The sequence below is a fragment of the Dipodomys ordii genome, unplaced genomic scaffold, assembly GCF_000151885.1.
Source record: "Dipodomys ordii isolate 6190 unplaced genomic scaffold, Dord_2.0 Scaffold180, whole genome shotgun sequence".
Lineage (NCBI taxonomy): Eukaryota > Metazoa > Chordata > Mammalia > Rodentia > Heteromyidae > Dipodomys > Dipodomys ordii.
Window position 1 is genome coordinate 637,038 of NW_012267396.1, and position 14,962 is coordinate 651,999.

At 54.4% G+C, this 14,962-nt stretch overlaps 1 protein-coding gene across 1 annotated transcript in view; it reads right to left on the minus strand.

The window, feature by feature from the left end:
* Cdc37 (cell division cycle 37) overlaps window positions 1–7,276 on the minus strand; it is a 10,131-nt gene extending 2,855 nt beyond the window's left edge. Inside the window, exons 1-2 of the mRNA XM_013033963.1 lie at window positions 7,043–7,276; window positions 76–351 (exon numbers count right to left, since the gene is read on the minus strand). Coding sequence (XP_012889417.1) covers window positions 76–351; window positions 7,043–7,144 — 378 coding nt within the window. The 5' untranslated portion in view covers window positions 7,145–7,276. The remainder of the gene's footprint in view (window positions 1–75; window positions 352–7,042) is intronic.
* Between the last annotated feature and the right edge of the window lie 7,686 nt (window positions 7,277–14,962).

Below are 14,962 nucleotides of genomic sequence, written 5' to 3' on the forward strand. Positions count from 1 at the left end.
GGCGGGGTTTCTCGCGCATGCGTGGCGTCCGGCGGCCCGGCCCGCAGCCCGCGCCCGCCTGCAGCCCGCGCCCACCTTGCTGAAGCCGTCCTTGCTGAGCGTGTCCACGTTCCAGGGCATGCTCTTCTCCTTCTTGCGCATCTCCTCCAGCTTCTGCTCCCAGCTCCGCTCCTCCTTGCGCAGCTGCTGTGCCTCGGCCTGCAGCCGCTCCAGCTCGGCCTGGCCGCCCTCGGCCACCTCCAGCTCCTTCAGCTTCCGCTGGCACTCGGCCACCTTCCGCTTGCACTCGCGGCAGCCGCGGTCCAGCTCCTCCTTCTCCTTCTGGAACTGCTCCATGCGCTCCACCCGGGCCTGCGGGCACGGGGGGGGGGGACCCCAGTCACGACAGGACCGCCACTCGGGACTCCCCTCGGGGCGCTTTTCTGTCCCTTGGCGGCCACCAAGGCCGCGCTGCAGACGGGCACACTCCCTACCACCTCCCGACTGCCGCGAGCGGCCTCTTCTTCGCTAGTTCCCTTAAGTGCTTCCTTTGGCAGCCCCAGGGCCTTTGCACTAGCTGCTCCCAGGCCAGCAAAGGCCCCTCCACACGCCACCTCCTGCCTGCCCCGATCCCCTGGGGTCTCATTTCCACCTGCTTCTTCACTTCTGTGCACCTCCAGCCTGGCCAAGAACCACTGCAGAGGCCACTCAGCGCCCCCCCCCACCTGCCTGCTGTCCGCCCCGCAAGCTGCTGCCCCGGCCCCTCCGCCACCAGCTGCCCAAACCCCAAGCCGGCGGCGGCGGCCCCATCTACGTACCATCTGGTCCCAACCAGCTCTCTCCTCTCCTCACCCCTGCGTGGCCCACCCAGGGCTGCGGAGTGATGGCTGAGGGGTACCCCGGCCTTCTTTTCTTTTTTTGGGGGGGAGGGTCCGGTCATGGGGCCTGAACTCTGGGCCTGGGCGCTGTCCCTCAGCTCTTCAGCTCAAGGCTAGCGCTCTACCACTTGAGCCCCAGCGCCACGTCCTGTTTTCTGGTGGTTTATTGGAGATAAGAGTCTCACAGACATTCCTGCCTGGGCTGGCTTTGGACCATGATCCTCAGATCTCCTCCTCAGTAGCTAGGATTCTGGGACAGCACCCAGAATTCAAGCCCCACTACCAAACAACAACAAAAAAAATTTGACAATTTATTTATTTATTTATTTATTCCCTCCTTCCCAGGCGCCCAGCATTTTTTTTTTTTGGGTCCGGTCGTGGGGCCCAAACTCTGGGCCTGGGCGCTGTCCCTCAGCTCTTCAGCTCAAGGCTAGCGCTCTACCACTTGAGCCACAGCACCACTTCCAGCTTATGTGGTACTGAGGATCAAACCCAGGGCCTCAGGCATGCAAGGCAAGCGCTCTACCACTGAGCCACCTTCCCAGCCCTACCCCAGCTTTCAAACCCCTTTCTGTTCCAATCTGGGCGTGGAAAGCCACTTGAGGGGTCCTTGAAACCTGAACATGGGACTGTAGCCCTCCCTGACACACCCATCTTAGAGGGCCTGCACTGCCATGCAGCTCGGCATGGCTGGCAGAGGTCCCCATGTTTGGCCTCCCTCTTCCTCTCAGCCCTGTCACATAGGGCTCCGTAACCCTGGAGTCTTCTACCCTTATCCACTTACACCCTCATTCTGTACCCACATACCTCTACCCAAGGCAATCAGGTGCGCCAAAAGCCCAGATGAAGCCATCTCCGAGCTTCTAGGAACCTTGTTTTCCTCACCGGTCTACACAGCACCTCAGGTGCAAGCACAGGAGCTGCGCAGGCGCCCTACCTCACAACGGCGTCACGTGACAGCCGCACACCAGGAAGGAGACACGGTGCTGAGCGAGCTCACATCCTGAGCCCGGCCAGCTTAGCTTGCACAGTAAGGCTAAAAAATCACTTAATGCCAAGTTAATTTATAACACTAAGTTGTTTTATAACAAAGTGTTATTTATTTCATTCAGACAGGATCTCCCTAAGTCGCCCAGGCTGCCTGGAAACCCTGGGGTCAAAGTGTACTCTGCCTCCGCCTGCCAAGTAGCTGCAGGGCCGCTCAGAGAGCACCACCCTACCTGCTTCTCCTGTGATTTCATGACTACTGTAAAACACAAAGTATAGGGGAAGGGAAGGTGGCTCAGTGGTAGAGCGCTTGCCTTGCATGCGTGAGGCCCTGGGTTCGATTCCTCAGCACCACATAAATAGAAAAAGCTGGAAGTGGCACTGTGGTTTAAGTGGTAGAGCATTCCCCTTGAGCTGAAGAGCTGAGGGACAGCACCCAGGCCCAGAGTTCAAGCCCACAACTGACGCCTCCCCCCAAAAATAAAGTAGATAGATAGATATACAAGGACTGCTGTTGTAAAAGCAACAAAATCTGAAATCAGCCAGGGGTGGTGACTCACATCTACTGTCCCAGCTACTACTCAGGAGGAAGAGACATGGAGATAGCAGCTAACCTTATCTCAAACATAAGCTGGGCATGGTAGCACACAGCAGAGCCCCCAGCTAATTGGGAGGCAAAGATAGGAAAGTCACAGTCCAAATTCAGCCCAGGCAAAACCCAGACCCTATCTGAAAATGAATGAAAGTAATTAGGGCATGGACGCATGGCTCAAGAGGTCGAAGAGGTCGAAGCTATGAGTTCAATTCCAATTAAAAAAAATCTCCTAGCAGCCACATGCTGGTGGCTCACAATAATCCTAGCTACTCAGGAAGCTGAGATCTGAGGATAGAGGTTCGAAGTCAGCCCAATTAACCACCAGAAAACTGAAGTGGCACAGTGGCTCAAAGTAGTAGAGCACTAGCCTTGATCAAAAAGAGTTCAGGGATAGTAACCAGGCTCCAAGTTCAGGACCCATCACTGACCAACAACAAAAAAAATCTGTTTGAGTCAGTGGCTCATGCCTGTAATCCTAGCTACTCAGGAGGCTGAGATCTGAGGATCACGGTTCGAAGCCAGTCAGGACAGAGAAATCCCTGTGAGACTCTAATCTCCAATTAACCATTCCAAAACTGGAAGTGGAGCTATGGCTCACTGGTAGCGTGCTAGCCTTGAGAAAAAGAGCTCAGGGACAGCGCCCACACCCTGAGTTCAAGCCTCACAATGAAGGTGGGGGAGGGGGGGAATCTCCAAGGAACTACCAATGATCGTAAGGCACAGACTATCTACAGTAGAAGAAAGGAAATATTGCAATGAAACCTTCCAGGCAGGGCTGCACTACTAGAGCTGGGCACTGGCATTACCATCTGCTCACGGGGACAATCTCTCTCTCTCTGGGGACCAATCTGAGGACAGCTCAGCTCCCCCCGGTGCTCAGCTGTTTTCTGCTTTGACCAGGGTGTGTCCCAGCTCTTCGGGCCTTGCTTTGCCCCTCTGTGAAATGGGCTCCTGGAGGTGCTGGAAGAGACTCAACAGTGCACATTGTTCCGTGTCACTCAGTGTCCCCTGGTGATCCCTGAGGTCCTTGTCACTGCTGCTAAACGTACTGTGCTGAGCCCAAGGGAACAGCAATTACCGCCCCCCGCCCCGGAAGTTGGGCAAAGCCCTCACCATGGGCCTATGTCAGTCTGGAACCTTCCTGATGTTCTCTATGGGGGCCTTGGTCGGGCTTTGGGCTGGTTCTAGGACGCTGAGGGAAGCTATCATCCTGCTGGGCTCTTCCTGGTCGGCCACCATTCTCCCCAGTGTCCTCTGAATGACTGCCAGGGACTCCGAAGCCAGCAAACAACAAACCAGGCCACATAGAGCTGGTGGTGGCAGCAGTCTTCCTGGCCCAGGTTTTACCTTCCATAGGGGGGGGATGGGTGTGGGCTGTGGCACACAGGGCAGGGCAGAAGCTGTAGAAGGAAAAGGGTTCTAGACGTGTCATGATCCTGCCTTAGAGATGAGGAAACTGAAGCTCATGGAATCTCAGTGATACACAGCTCGTGGAAAGAGCTAAGAAACCACTGATGAGCCGGGCGCCGGTGGCTCACGTCTGTCATCCTAGCTACTCCGGAGGCTGAGATCTGAAGATCCTGGTTCAAAGCCAGCAGGGGCAGGAAAGTCCATGAGACTCTTATCTCCAATAAACTACTCAGAAAACCAGAAGTCGAGCTGTGGTTCAAGTGGTAGAGCACTAGCCTTGAGCTGAGAGATAGTGTCTAGGCCCAGAGTTCAAGCCCCACGATGGGAATGTAACTTAGTGGTAGAGTGTTTGCCTAGCAGGCATGAAGCCCTGGGTTCAATTCCTCAGTATCACATACACAGAAAAAGCTAGAAGTAGTGCTGTGGTTCAAGTAGTAGAGTGCTAGCCTTGAGCAAAAGAAGTTCAGACAGTGTCCAGGCCCTGAGTTCAAGCACCAGGACAGGCAAAAAAAAAAAAAGAGGATCTCAAGCCTGGCACTGGTGGCGGTAATGCTAGCTACTCAAGAGACTGAAATCTGAGGATTGCAGTTCCAAGCCAGTGTGTCCAGGTAAGTCAGTGGACTTATCTCCAATGAACCAGCCCTGAGAGTGGAGCTGTGGCTCAAAGTGGTAGAGCACTAGCCTTGAGCACAAAAGCTCAGGGACAATGCCCAAGCCCAATGACCGACAGGAAAATAAAATTAAAAGAAAAAGAAAAAAAAAAGATTTTAGAGAAGCCAGGCATGGTGGTGCGTACCTAATTCTCTGGAGGCTGAGACAAGAGAATCTTGAGTTCAAGGCCAGCTTGGTACTTCCTGGAGACCCTGACTCTCACACTGGCTCTGAGAGATTGTGACTCACTTCCCAGCCTGAGACAAGAGGGGGCAGGGCTGGATTTAGAACCCAGACCTCAAAGGAAAGGCTGGTGGTGCTGAGGCCACCCGCGTCCCTATGGGGGCCACAGCACCAGGACTGGAAGCTGTAGCTCCCACCAGGTGAGAGGAGGCCACCCCCCCAGCAAGACTAAATTATTATCACGGTGTAGTAAGATTAACCTCTTTATGTGACACAAATAGACATTCCTAAGAATAGGCTGCTGAGATCTTAAGTATTCCACGAAGAAATGTTACACTCGGCATGACACAGAAGTACTTGAACTTTCTTCCCACACTCCAGGGGTTTGCCCAGGAGATTTTAGCTTCCTGGGGAGGGGAGGGGAGGGGAAGACCAAGGCATACTCAGAAAAGGAGGGGGAGGGGGATGAACAGCTTTCCAAGAAATTCCTAGCAGGGCACTGGTGGCTCAAGCCTATAATCCTAGCTACTCAGGAGGCTGAGACCTGAGGATTGTGGTTCAAAGCCAGCCTGGGCAGGAAGGTCTGTGAGACTCTTATCTCCAACCAACTACCAGAAAACCAGAAGTGGAGGTATGGTAGAGCACTAGCCTTGAGCAAAAAGAACTCAGGGACAGTGCCCAGGCCCTGAGTTAAAGCCCCGGGACTGATCAAAAAAGAAAAGAAATTCCTAACTGGAAACTTTGGAGGTGTATACATCTTCCGTTTGATGATCATGGGCACAAGCACTTGATTAGGAGGAACAGGAAACTAGAGCACTGGGTCTTTGAGCCATCCCACTAGCCCCTTAGAAAGGCTGGACATAAAGGGGCTGGGAAGGTGGCTCAGTAGTAGAGCGCTTGCCTTGCATGCATGAGGCCCTGGGTTCAATTCCTCAGCACCACATAAGCAAAAAGAAAAAAAGCCAGAAGTGGCACTGTGGCTCAAGTGGTAGAGCGCTAGCCTTGAGCTGGGACTGCAGCACCCAGGCCCAGAGTTCAGGCCCCAGGACCGGACCACGCCCCCCCCAAAAAAGAAAGGCTGGACATAAAGAAGGGTAATAGAGGGCTCAGTGGTAGAGCGCTTGCCTTGCATGCACAAGGCCCTGGGTTCTATTCTACAGCACCACCACAAAAGCAGAAAAAGCCGGAAGTGGTGCTGTGGCTCCAATGGTAGAGCGCTAGCCTTGAGCTGAAGAGCTGAGGGACAGCGCCCAGGCCAGAGTTCAGGCCCCTGACCGACCAAAAAAATAAATAAATAGAAAAGGGTAATAAATATCGTCCATCCAGACAAGGGGAATCTGTCCTGTGTACATCGCCTTTTCTTTCTTTTGAAAAAAGATGGAAAGGATAGTGATTTTGGAAGAAAATCCCTGAATTAAGGCTAGGCACTCTGAATGCCCGGGACTAGCACATCAAGTTGGGAATGGGAAGGAAGCAGAGTGGACTTTGGGGGGGTCCCTGGCTTGAATCAGGTGCTGCTGAAGGAAGCCAGTCTTGGGGGTGGGCAGCGATGAGGAACTACAAAACTAGGCAGGAGAAAAGGCGCTGGCTGGGGCGGAAGCTAGGTAGGCGGGGTTTCCTGGAATAATGGGAAATGGGGTCCACAAGAGATGAGGCCAGAAGAGAGGCTGCCAGTCCACACTACCTTAGGATGGAACTGGTAGTTGACTTTGGAGAACAGGCTTTCCCTACCTCATGTCCTAAAAGAGATCTAAAGGGGGTCCTGGGTGTTGGGGGGGAGAGGGTCGGTATCCCAGAGCAGAGAAATCTTGAGATTAGAACAAAGTTCCTGGTTTCGTTCGGACGAGGAATGAGATCTCTACCTGAGAATCCTTGATCAAAACCCCGGGAAAAACATTCTAGTAACTGAGATACGAGACTCTGGGGGGGGGGGGAATCCCCCAAATCAAAAGTGGATATATGAGCAAGATCAGGGATCGTTCTGCGATAAGAATTCTCAAGTTCAGACTGCTGAAGAACGCATTCTGGGTGTTACGGACAAGTTCCCGGGCTTTGGGGGGGGCAGGGTGTCCCCCTCGCTTCAAAGCTCGGCTGGAGAGTCTAGGCCAGAATAAAAAGCGCCCAAGTCCCACGCAGAAAGCAGAGAGGGGACCCCCGAAATGGCGAACGAGGAAGAGTCTCAGGGTCCGGGGCGGAGCGGGGGGAGGGGGGTCCCTGAGGTGAATCTCGGGGCATGCAAATCCAGACTGTGGCACGGAACTCCTCAACGTCAGCAGCGGGGTCCCCCGGGCGGGGTGAGGGGGGTCAGCACCGTGGAGCGGGGCGGGGGGGAGGGGGACGGGCGGCGCGCACGCTCTACCTGATGCCGCCAGCGGAAGAGGCTGGCCGTGTCGATGTTGGGGTGCGTCTCGTCCTCATCGTCAGACACTTCGATGTGGTCCCACACGCTGTAGTCCACCATCTTCCCTCAGCGGCCCAGGCCCGCTCAGGTTCCGGTGTCGGCGGTGGTGGGGGGGGTGGTAGCAGTGCTGGCGGCGCTGGTGGTGGCGGCGGCGGCGGCGGCAGCAGTACTGCTGGAGCCTCAGGCCGCGAAGCCCCGCCCTTCCGCTTCCGGGCGGACTCCGTACGCCCCGCCCATCCCTCAGACGTCACGTCCTTGGTAACGGTGCCGGCGGCCCTAGCGACCCGGCCCGCCTTAAAGGGCGTGACGCACGTGGTCCGGAGCCTCAGGAATTCCCGCCGTAACTCCGCCTCCTTGCGCCGGGGAGGCTCCGTGAAGCACCTCAGGGGGACGTACGGATCGTCGCCCCAACCTCGAGCGCTCTTCATCTTCCGCCGCTACCCGGGGAGGGTGGGAGGGGCCCTGGCCGCGGCCACCGGGTGGGGTGTCAGTGGACGGGACGCAGAGGATTGTCCCCCTAGGCTGACGTCTCCGCGACGTCAGCCCCGGCCTACCGCAGGGGGCGTGGCCTCGGCGGGAGGCCACGCCCCCTTCCCTGGGCTCGGCGGCACCGAGCCCTCGGTGGAGGCGGGGTCCGCGCTCTGACGGAACTGGCCCGGGCCGGCCCTGGGAGGGTCCACCTAGGACCGGACACATCGCCCGGGCGCTAGGAAGACGATGGCCGCTCGGCCTTGGGAAAACTAGTGATTCCCCCGTTCCCCCGCCGCCCAGCCTCGGATCGCAGCCTCCCACCGGCCCCCAGCTCCTGCCGACTCGTGGGCGAGAATCTGTGCTCACTCACCTGCCTTGGAATCACCCAGAAAACCCCCGCCACCCCCCCTTAACAAGTGTCAGGCAAGCATCGGGCTCCCCGCCTGGCCGCGGGGTGTCGCTCATGCCTCGCCGGCGACCGATGCTCCTGGATCCGCTCGTGGTGAGTGGCGGTGGGAAGGGGGTGCCCGGCAGGGTCGGGGGGGGCCTTCCCTCCCCGTCACGTAGCAAGCGGGGTAACTGGGCTTCTAGCCCCTCCCGATTCGTCTGGGGACTCTCACCCCCAAAAAAAAAACCACCGCAGAGGCTTGAAGAACTCTGTTACCACTCCAAGTTTTTTTGGGGGAAACCTCGGCCGCCTCCTCAAATACTGGGAGAACGCGACCTGTGGCAGCTACGGGCTTGGATTATAGCAGATTAACGGGTGCTCCGCAGGGGCAGAGAAGGGGGGGTGCTGGTACCGGGGGGTGGGGCTTCCTCAGCCATCTGAGGGAGGGACGCCTCTTCCTGGGGTTCCCAGGAGTGGATGTTGGGGAGGGGGCTGGTCTAGCGGAAAGGCCTGCAAATGGGAGGGAGGGGCGGGATTCCCCCCACACCGCCACCCAAGCGCCCTCCTGGCTGTCCCCTCCCTCTACCCCCCCCAGCAACCCATTTAAACCCGGGAGTGGGCGGGGATCCCCGCCTCCTCCCCCTCCGTCCCCGCGGCGGCCGACGGGGGGGGGGGCCTGGGCACGCCGCGCGCGCACGGACCTGCACCCCGCGACTCTCACGATTGCACACGCACACACACACACACACACACACACACACGCTGGTGAACAAAGGGTCTGGATCATCTTTATCCACTTCTGGACACCCCCCGGCCCCCGAGGCCGGAGAGAGGGCGGGGACCCCCCTCCCTGCCACCCCAGCCAGGTAAGCTTTGGGTTGCGAATTACGATGGGGAAGGGGGGGGCAGTCAAGTCGATGGAGGGGGGGGAGGTCTTCCTGGCTCCCCCAGAAAAGTCGGCTCCCTCCATCGCTAAGCATTTTGAGGGCTTCTTCCTCCCCACCCCTGCCCCGCTCCTTACACCTCTGGGATTTGGGGGTGTGGGGGTGTGGAAAGGACCCTGGGTAGCTAGGGTTCCCGGCTGGGGATCGCTCCCCGGCTTTTAGAGACTGGTGTTGCCTGCCCTTCGGTGGTGAAATGGGGGTCCCAGGTCCCAGAACTAGGAATCCAATCCCCCCATTTAGCCCTGGGGACTAAGAGCTCCCCCCCCCAGTCGCTGTACAATGTGCCTGTCTCCCAACCCCGCCACCCATCAGCGTGTCCATCCGTCTTGTGTCGTGGGGCAGGGGTAGGGAGGGCTGGGGACGACGACTCTGGCTTCTGGTACACACACACACACACACACACACACACACGCAGCGGCGCCCCACAGCCACTGGGCCTTCCGGGAGCCTCAGTTTCCTGCGCCCCCCCCCCAGGCTGAATGAAGTGGGCAAGGATGACCGAGGGCTCCTTTCTCTCCTTGCTCCGTTTTCCTGCGTGTTTCCCAGGTACCTGGCTTTGTATTCCACGCACTGTGGCTAGATCCTCAAGCTGCAGCAACCAACCTGACCGGCAGGGATACCCAACCCGCAGCATCCCTGCTGGTCGCCAAGACCGGTGGATAAACAAGAACCCTGATGATGTCAGACAGAGGAAAGGAAAAGTTCTGTCGCCAGGCAGACTTGGCGGCGTAAAGGGGAGGGGAGAGCGAATACTGCAGAGCGGATTCAATTGTTTTATTTTATTTATTTATTCATTGGGTCTGGACCTGGGAACATTCTCTTGGCTTTATTTTTTGGCCCGTCCTAGGGCTTGAACTCATGGCCTGGGCGCTGTCCCTGGGCTCCTTTTGCTAAAGGCTATAGCTCTTACTACTTGAACCACAGATGCACTTCTGGCTTTTTTCTGTGATTAATTGGAGATCAGAGTCTCATGGATTTTCCTGCCCAGGCTGGCTTCGAACTGTAACCCTCAGATCTCAGCCTCCTGAGTAGCTAGGACTGGTGCCCGGCTAAGCTTTTTTTCTTTTGTTAACTGAAGGCTAGCACACTACTACTTGAGCCACAACTCCACTTCTGACTTTTGCTGGTTCGTTGGATATGGGAATCTCACAGAAACTTCCCCGGCTGGTTTCGAACAAGATCCTTGCATCTTAGCCTCCTGACTAGCTGGGATTACAGATGTCAACTATCAGCTCCCTGCTTTTCTTTTCTTTCTATTTTCAATCCGTGTTGAATAAACTAAATTGAGAATTAGCTGAGGGCATGTCTCAGCAATAGAGCACCATCAAGCAGGAGTTCAAAGTAGTCCCTTGAAAAGGAAGTAAAAAAGCGAGATTACATTCAGAATAGATTCAGAAAATGAGGGGATCAGAAGCCAATCCAGCAGTGCGTGGTCGAACATAGTCAGCTTCTAAAAATGAGGTTGAGCCTGGGGGCGTGGCTAGCGTGTGGGCGTGGCTTACGCTAAACAGGGGCGTGGCTAATGGTGATAGGCGTGGTTTGGCAGGTAGGGGCGTGGCTCAAGTGGTAGACTGCATGCCCAGCTCCAAGCACTGAGTGCAAACCCCAGTACCAGCCAACACAAGAACACTAAATGTGGGCTGGGAAGGTGGCTCAGTGGTAGAACGTTTGCCTTGCATGCCTGAGGCCCTGGGTTCGATTCCTCAGCACCACATAAGCAAAAAAAAAGCCGGAAGTGGTGCTGTGGCTCAAGTGGTAGAGCACCAGCCTTGAGCTGAAGTGCTGAGGGACAGCACCCAGGCCCAGAGTTCAGGCCCCATGACCGGACCCCCCCAAAAAAAAACACTAAATGTGAGGGAAGTTGACGCCAGACCGGTAGTCCTGATAGATAGGGACTTAGCCCCAACATTCATTCATTCATTCAAGAAGTATTGACCCTGTGCTAAGTACCGTGTGCTAAGAGCAGAGTAATAGCAGCAAAGAACATCAACTCCCCACAACATCCAAAGTTTAGTGGAGGAAATAAAGTAAGAATAAGCAAAAAAAAAAAGTTTTTTTGTTTTTGTTTTTCCCTGTGTATGTGCTGTTGCTAGTGCTAGGCTTTTTTTACTCTACAGCTTGAGCCATACCTCCACTTGCAGCTTTAGCCAGTTAATTGGAGATGAGACTCTCACAGATTTTCTTCCTCAGGCTGGCTTTGAACCAGGATCTTCAGCCCTCAGCTTCCCGAATAGCTAGGATTACAGGTGGGAACCACCAGCACAGGCTATAAGCAAACCAATCAATATCTAACAAGTAGTTATAATGAAGGGGAGAGTATGCTTACCAAGTTACAAGGCCTTGGATTTGATTCCTGCCACCCCAAAACAAAACAAGGGGACCAAGGCAATAATAATAATAAAAGACTGGGGCCATCACAGGAAAAAAGAAGTAAAAAAAAAAAAGGGCTGGGAATGTGGCCTAGTGCTAGAGTGCTTGCCTAGCATGTGCAATTCCTCAGCACCACATAAGCAAAAAGAAAAACAGCTGGAAGTGGCGCTGTGGCTCAAGTGTTAGAGTGCTAGCCTTGAGCTGAAGAGCTGAGGGGTAGTGCCCAGGTCCAGAGTTCAGGCCCCACGACCGGACCCAAAAAACAAAACAAAACAAGAAAAAGCTGGAAGTGGCGCTGTGGCTCAAGTGGTGGAGTGCTAGCCTTGAGCAAAAGAAGCTCAGGGACAGTGTCCAAGCTCTGAGTTCAAGCTCCAGGACTGGGGGGAAAAAGTGTACTACTTGGATGTACAAAAAGAGATGCTTAAAGTTCTCTTCAAGTCCAGCATGGTAGTTCACTCCTGTAATCCCAGAACTAAGGAGGATCAAGAAGTGAAGACCAGCCAGATGCTGGTGGCTCACACCTGTAATCCTAGGACTCAAGAGGCTGAGATCTGAGGATCTCAGTTTAAAGCCAGCCTAGGAAAGAAAGTCTGTGAGACTCTCCTTTCCCATTAATCACTGAAAAATCCAGAAGTGGCGCTCTGGATCAGGCAGTAGAGTGCTAGTCTTGAGCAAAAGGAGCCCAGGGACAGTGATCAGGCCCAGAATTCAAGCACCATGACCAGCAAAAAAAAAAAGAAGAAAAAAAAAAGTGAAGGGCTTGGAATGTGTCTTAGTGGTAGAGTGCTTGCCTAGCACACATGAAGCCCTGAGTTTGATTCGTCAGTACCACCTAGGCAAAGCCGAAAGTGGCGCTGTGGCTCAAGTGGTAGAGTGTTACTCTTGAGCAAAAAGAAGCTCAGAGACTGTGCCCAGGCCCTGAGTTCAAGCCCCAGGACTGGCAAAAAAAGAATCTTTTTACAAAGATTCACATTTTCAAATATCCAGAAAAAAGGGAGGGTATGGCTATTGAGTGGCTGAACAGAGATTTGAAGTCAGAACCTCCTGCCTCAATCTCAGATGTTGAGATTACAGATATACGCCATCAAGCCCATCTCAGAACCTGCTTAAAAAAAAAAAAATGTGAGCCGGGCACTGGTGGCTCACGCCTGTCATCCTAGCTACTCAGGAGGCTGAGATCTGAGGATCATGGTTCAAAACCAGCCCTGGCAGGAAAGTCCGTGAGACTCTTATCTCCAATAAACCACTAGAAAACCGGAAATGGCGCCAAGGCTCAATAGGTAGAGTGCTCGCCTTGAACTGAAGAGCGCAAGGACAGTGCCCAGGCCCAGAGTTCAAGCCCCACGATCAACCAAAAAAAAAAATTGTGGTACTAAAATTTGAACTCAGGACCTCGATGTTGCTGGGCAGATGCTCTACCATTGAGTTCTACCTGTCCAAGACCAGGCACAATGGTTTATTATCTGTAATCCCAGGTACTCAGAAGACAGAAAAGGCTTTCCTTGGGGTTAGCAAGACCTCATTTCAATCAAGAAGCTGAGTATGGTGGTTCACCTCTGTATCATGTAGGAAGTATACATAAAAGGATCTAGGGCCCAGGGTGCCCTAGGTACTCCTAGCTAGTCAAGATGCTGAGATCTGGCCAGGCGCTGGTGGCTCACGCCTGTAATCCTAGCTACTCAGGAGGCTGAGATCTGAGGATCTCGGTTCAAAGCCAGCCCAGGCAGGAAAGACCGTGAGACTCCTATCTCCAATAAACCACCAGAAAACCAGAAATGGCACTGTAGCTCAAGTGGTAGAGCGCTCGCCTTGAGCTGAAGAGCTGAGGGACAGCACCCAGGCCCAGAGTTCAAGCCCCACGACCTACAAAAAAAAAAAAAAGATGCTGAGATCTGAGGATCACAGTCTGAAGCCAAGTGGGAAAGGAAAGTCCATGAGACTTTTTTCTTTTCTTGGTCGGTCATGGGGCTTGAACTCTGGGCCTGGGCGCTGTCCCTGAGCTCTTCAGCTCAAGGCGAGCGCTCTACCACTTGAGCCACAGTGCCATGTCTTGTTTCTGAGTGGTTTATTGGAGATAAGAGTCTCACGGACTTTCCTGCCTGGGCTGGCTTTGAACCACAATCCTAAGGTCTCAGCCTCCTGAGTAGCTAGGGTGACAGGTGTGAGCCACCAGTGCCCAACTCCATGAGACTCTTATATCCAATGAACCACCAGAAAACCGGAAGTGGGGTTGTGGCTCAAAGTGGTAGAGCGCTTTCCTTGAGCAAAAGCGCTCAGGGACAGCACCCAGGTCCTAAGTTCAAACCTCAGGACCACCAAAAAAATAAGAGAAAGTTGCACGTACGTGACTGCACGGCCTGGTGCATCCAAATTCCATGTACGTGCCTGAATGACATATTCCTGCATCCTTAAGACAGGTTCCCAGGCCGTGGACTGCTCTGGCCATGGAGGCTGGATGGATGTGAACGGGGTGGGGGAGGGGCACCGGCTGGGCTGGTGGCTGACCACGTGGATGAACAGGGAGGGGGAAATGGCCTCTCTCAGCCTGAGTGCCAGCTGCCATCTAGACCTCTCTCCCTCCAAGCCAGCCTGCTGTCCAGAGAAGAAAGGCAGACTTAAGAGTCCCCTGTCCCATCCCTCCCCACCCCCAGCTCCTGAAGTCCTGTTCCTCCCTTATGTGGGAGTCCTGTGGCCCCCTAATGTGGGAGATCCACTTCTTCGCTCTGCAAATCCCAGAACACTCATTGTGCAGTTTCCCAGGCACTTACGACTATTTGTCCCCATTCTGGGATTTGAACTCAAGGCCTAGGCACTGTCCCTGAGCTTTATTTATTTACTTATTTATTCTGTGTGTGCTCAAGGTTACTGCTCTACCACTTGAGCCACAGCTCCACTTTCTGGTGGTTGTTTTTTGGTCAGTCATGAGGCTTGAACTCCAGGCCTAGGCGCTGTCCCTCAGCTCTTCAGCTCAAGGCTAGCGCTCTACCACTTGAGCCACAGCGCCATTTCCGGTTTTCTGGTGGCTCATTGGAGATAAAAGTCTCAGGGACTTTCCTTCAATGGGCTGGCTTTGAGCCGTGATCCTCAGATCTCAGCCTCCTGAGTACCTAGGATGACAGGCCCAAGCCACCGTTGCCAGGTGGCTTTTTTGCTGGTTGTCTGGAGATGGGAGTCTCACAGATATTCCAGCCCACCATTGGCTTCAAACCACGATCTTCAGATCTCAGCCTTACTGAATAGCTAGGATTACAGGCGTGAGCCACAGGCACCCCACATTTAGGAAGCAGCCCACTCCCACGTTCTCTGGGATTGTGCCCAGATGTGTGAATTGGTGCCACTTTCCTCTACTACAAAGTGCTATTTACAAACTCACTTCCACCCACATGAAACTGAAGTTCTGGCTACTGCAATAAGACACGAAAAAAGTAACAATAAGCTGGGCGCAGGTGGCTCACACCTGTAATTCTAGCTACTCAGGATCTGAGGATCTAGGATCCAAGCCAACCCTGGCCTTTTTCTTCAATGAACCTCCAAAAAGCCAAGAGTGGAGGTGTGGCTCAAAGTTATAGAGTGTTTGCCTTGAGCAAAAGAGCTCAGGGACAGCACCCAGGCCCTGAGTTCAAGCCTAGTACCAGCACAAAGAATAAATAAAAGCTCAGGACATTGGGGAGACATTAATATGTCTGTCATCCCAAATATTTAGGA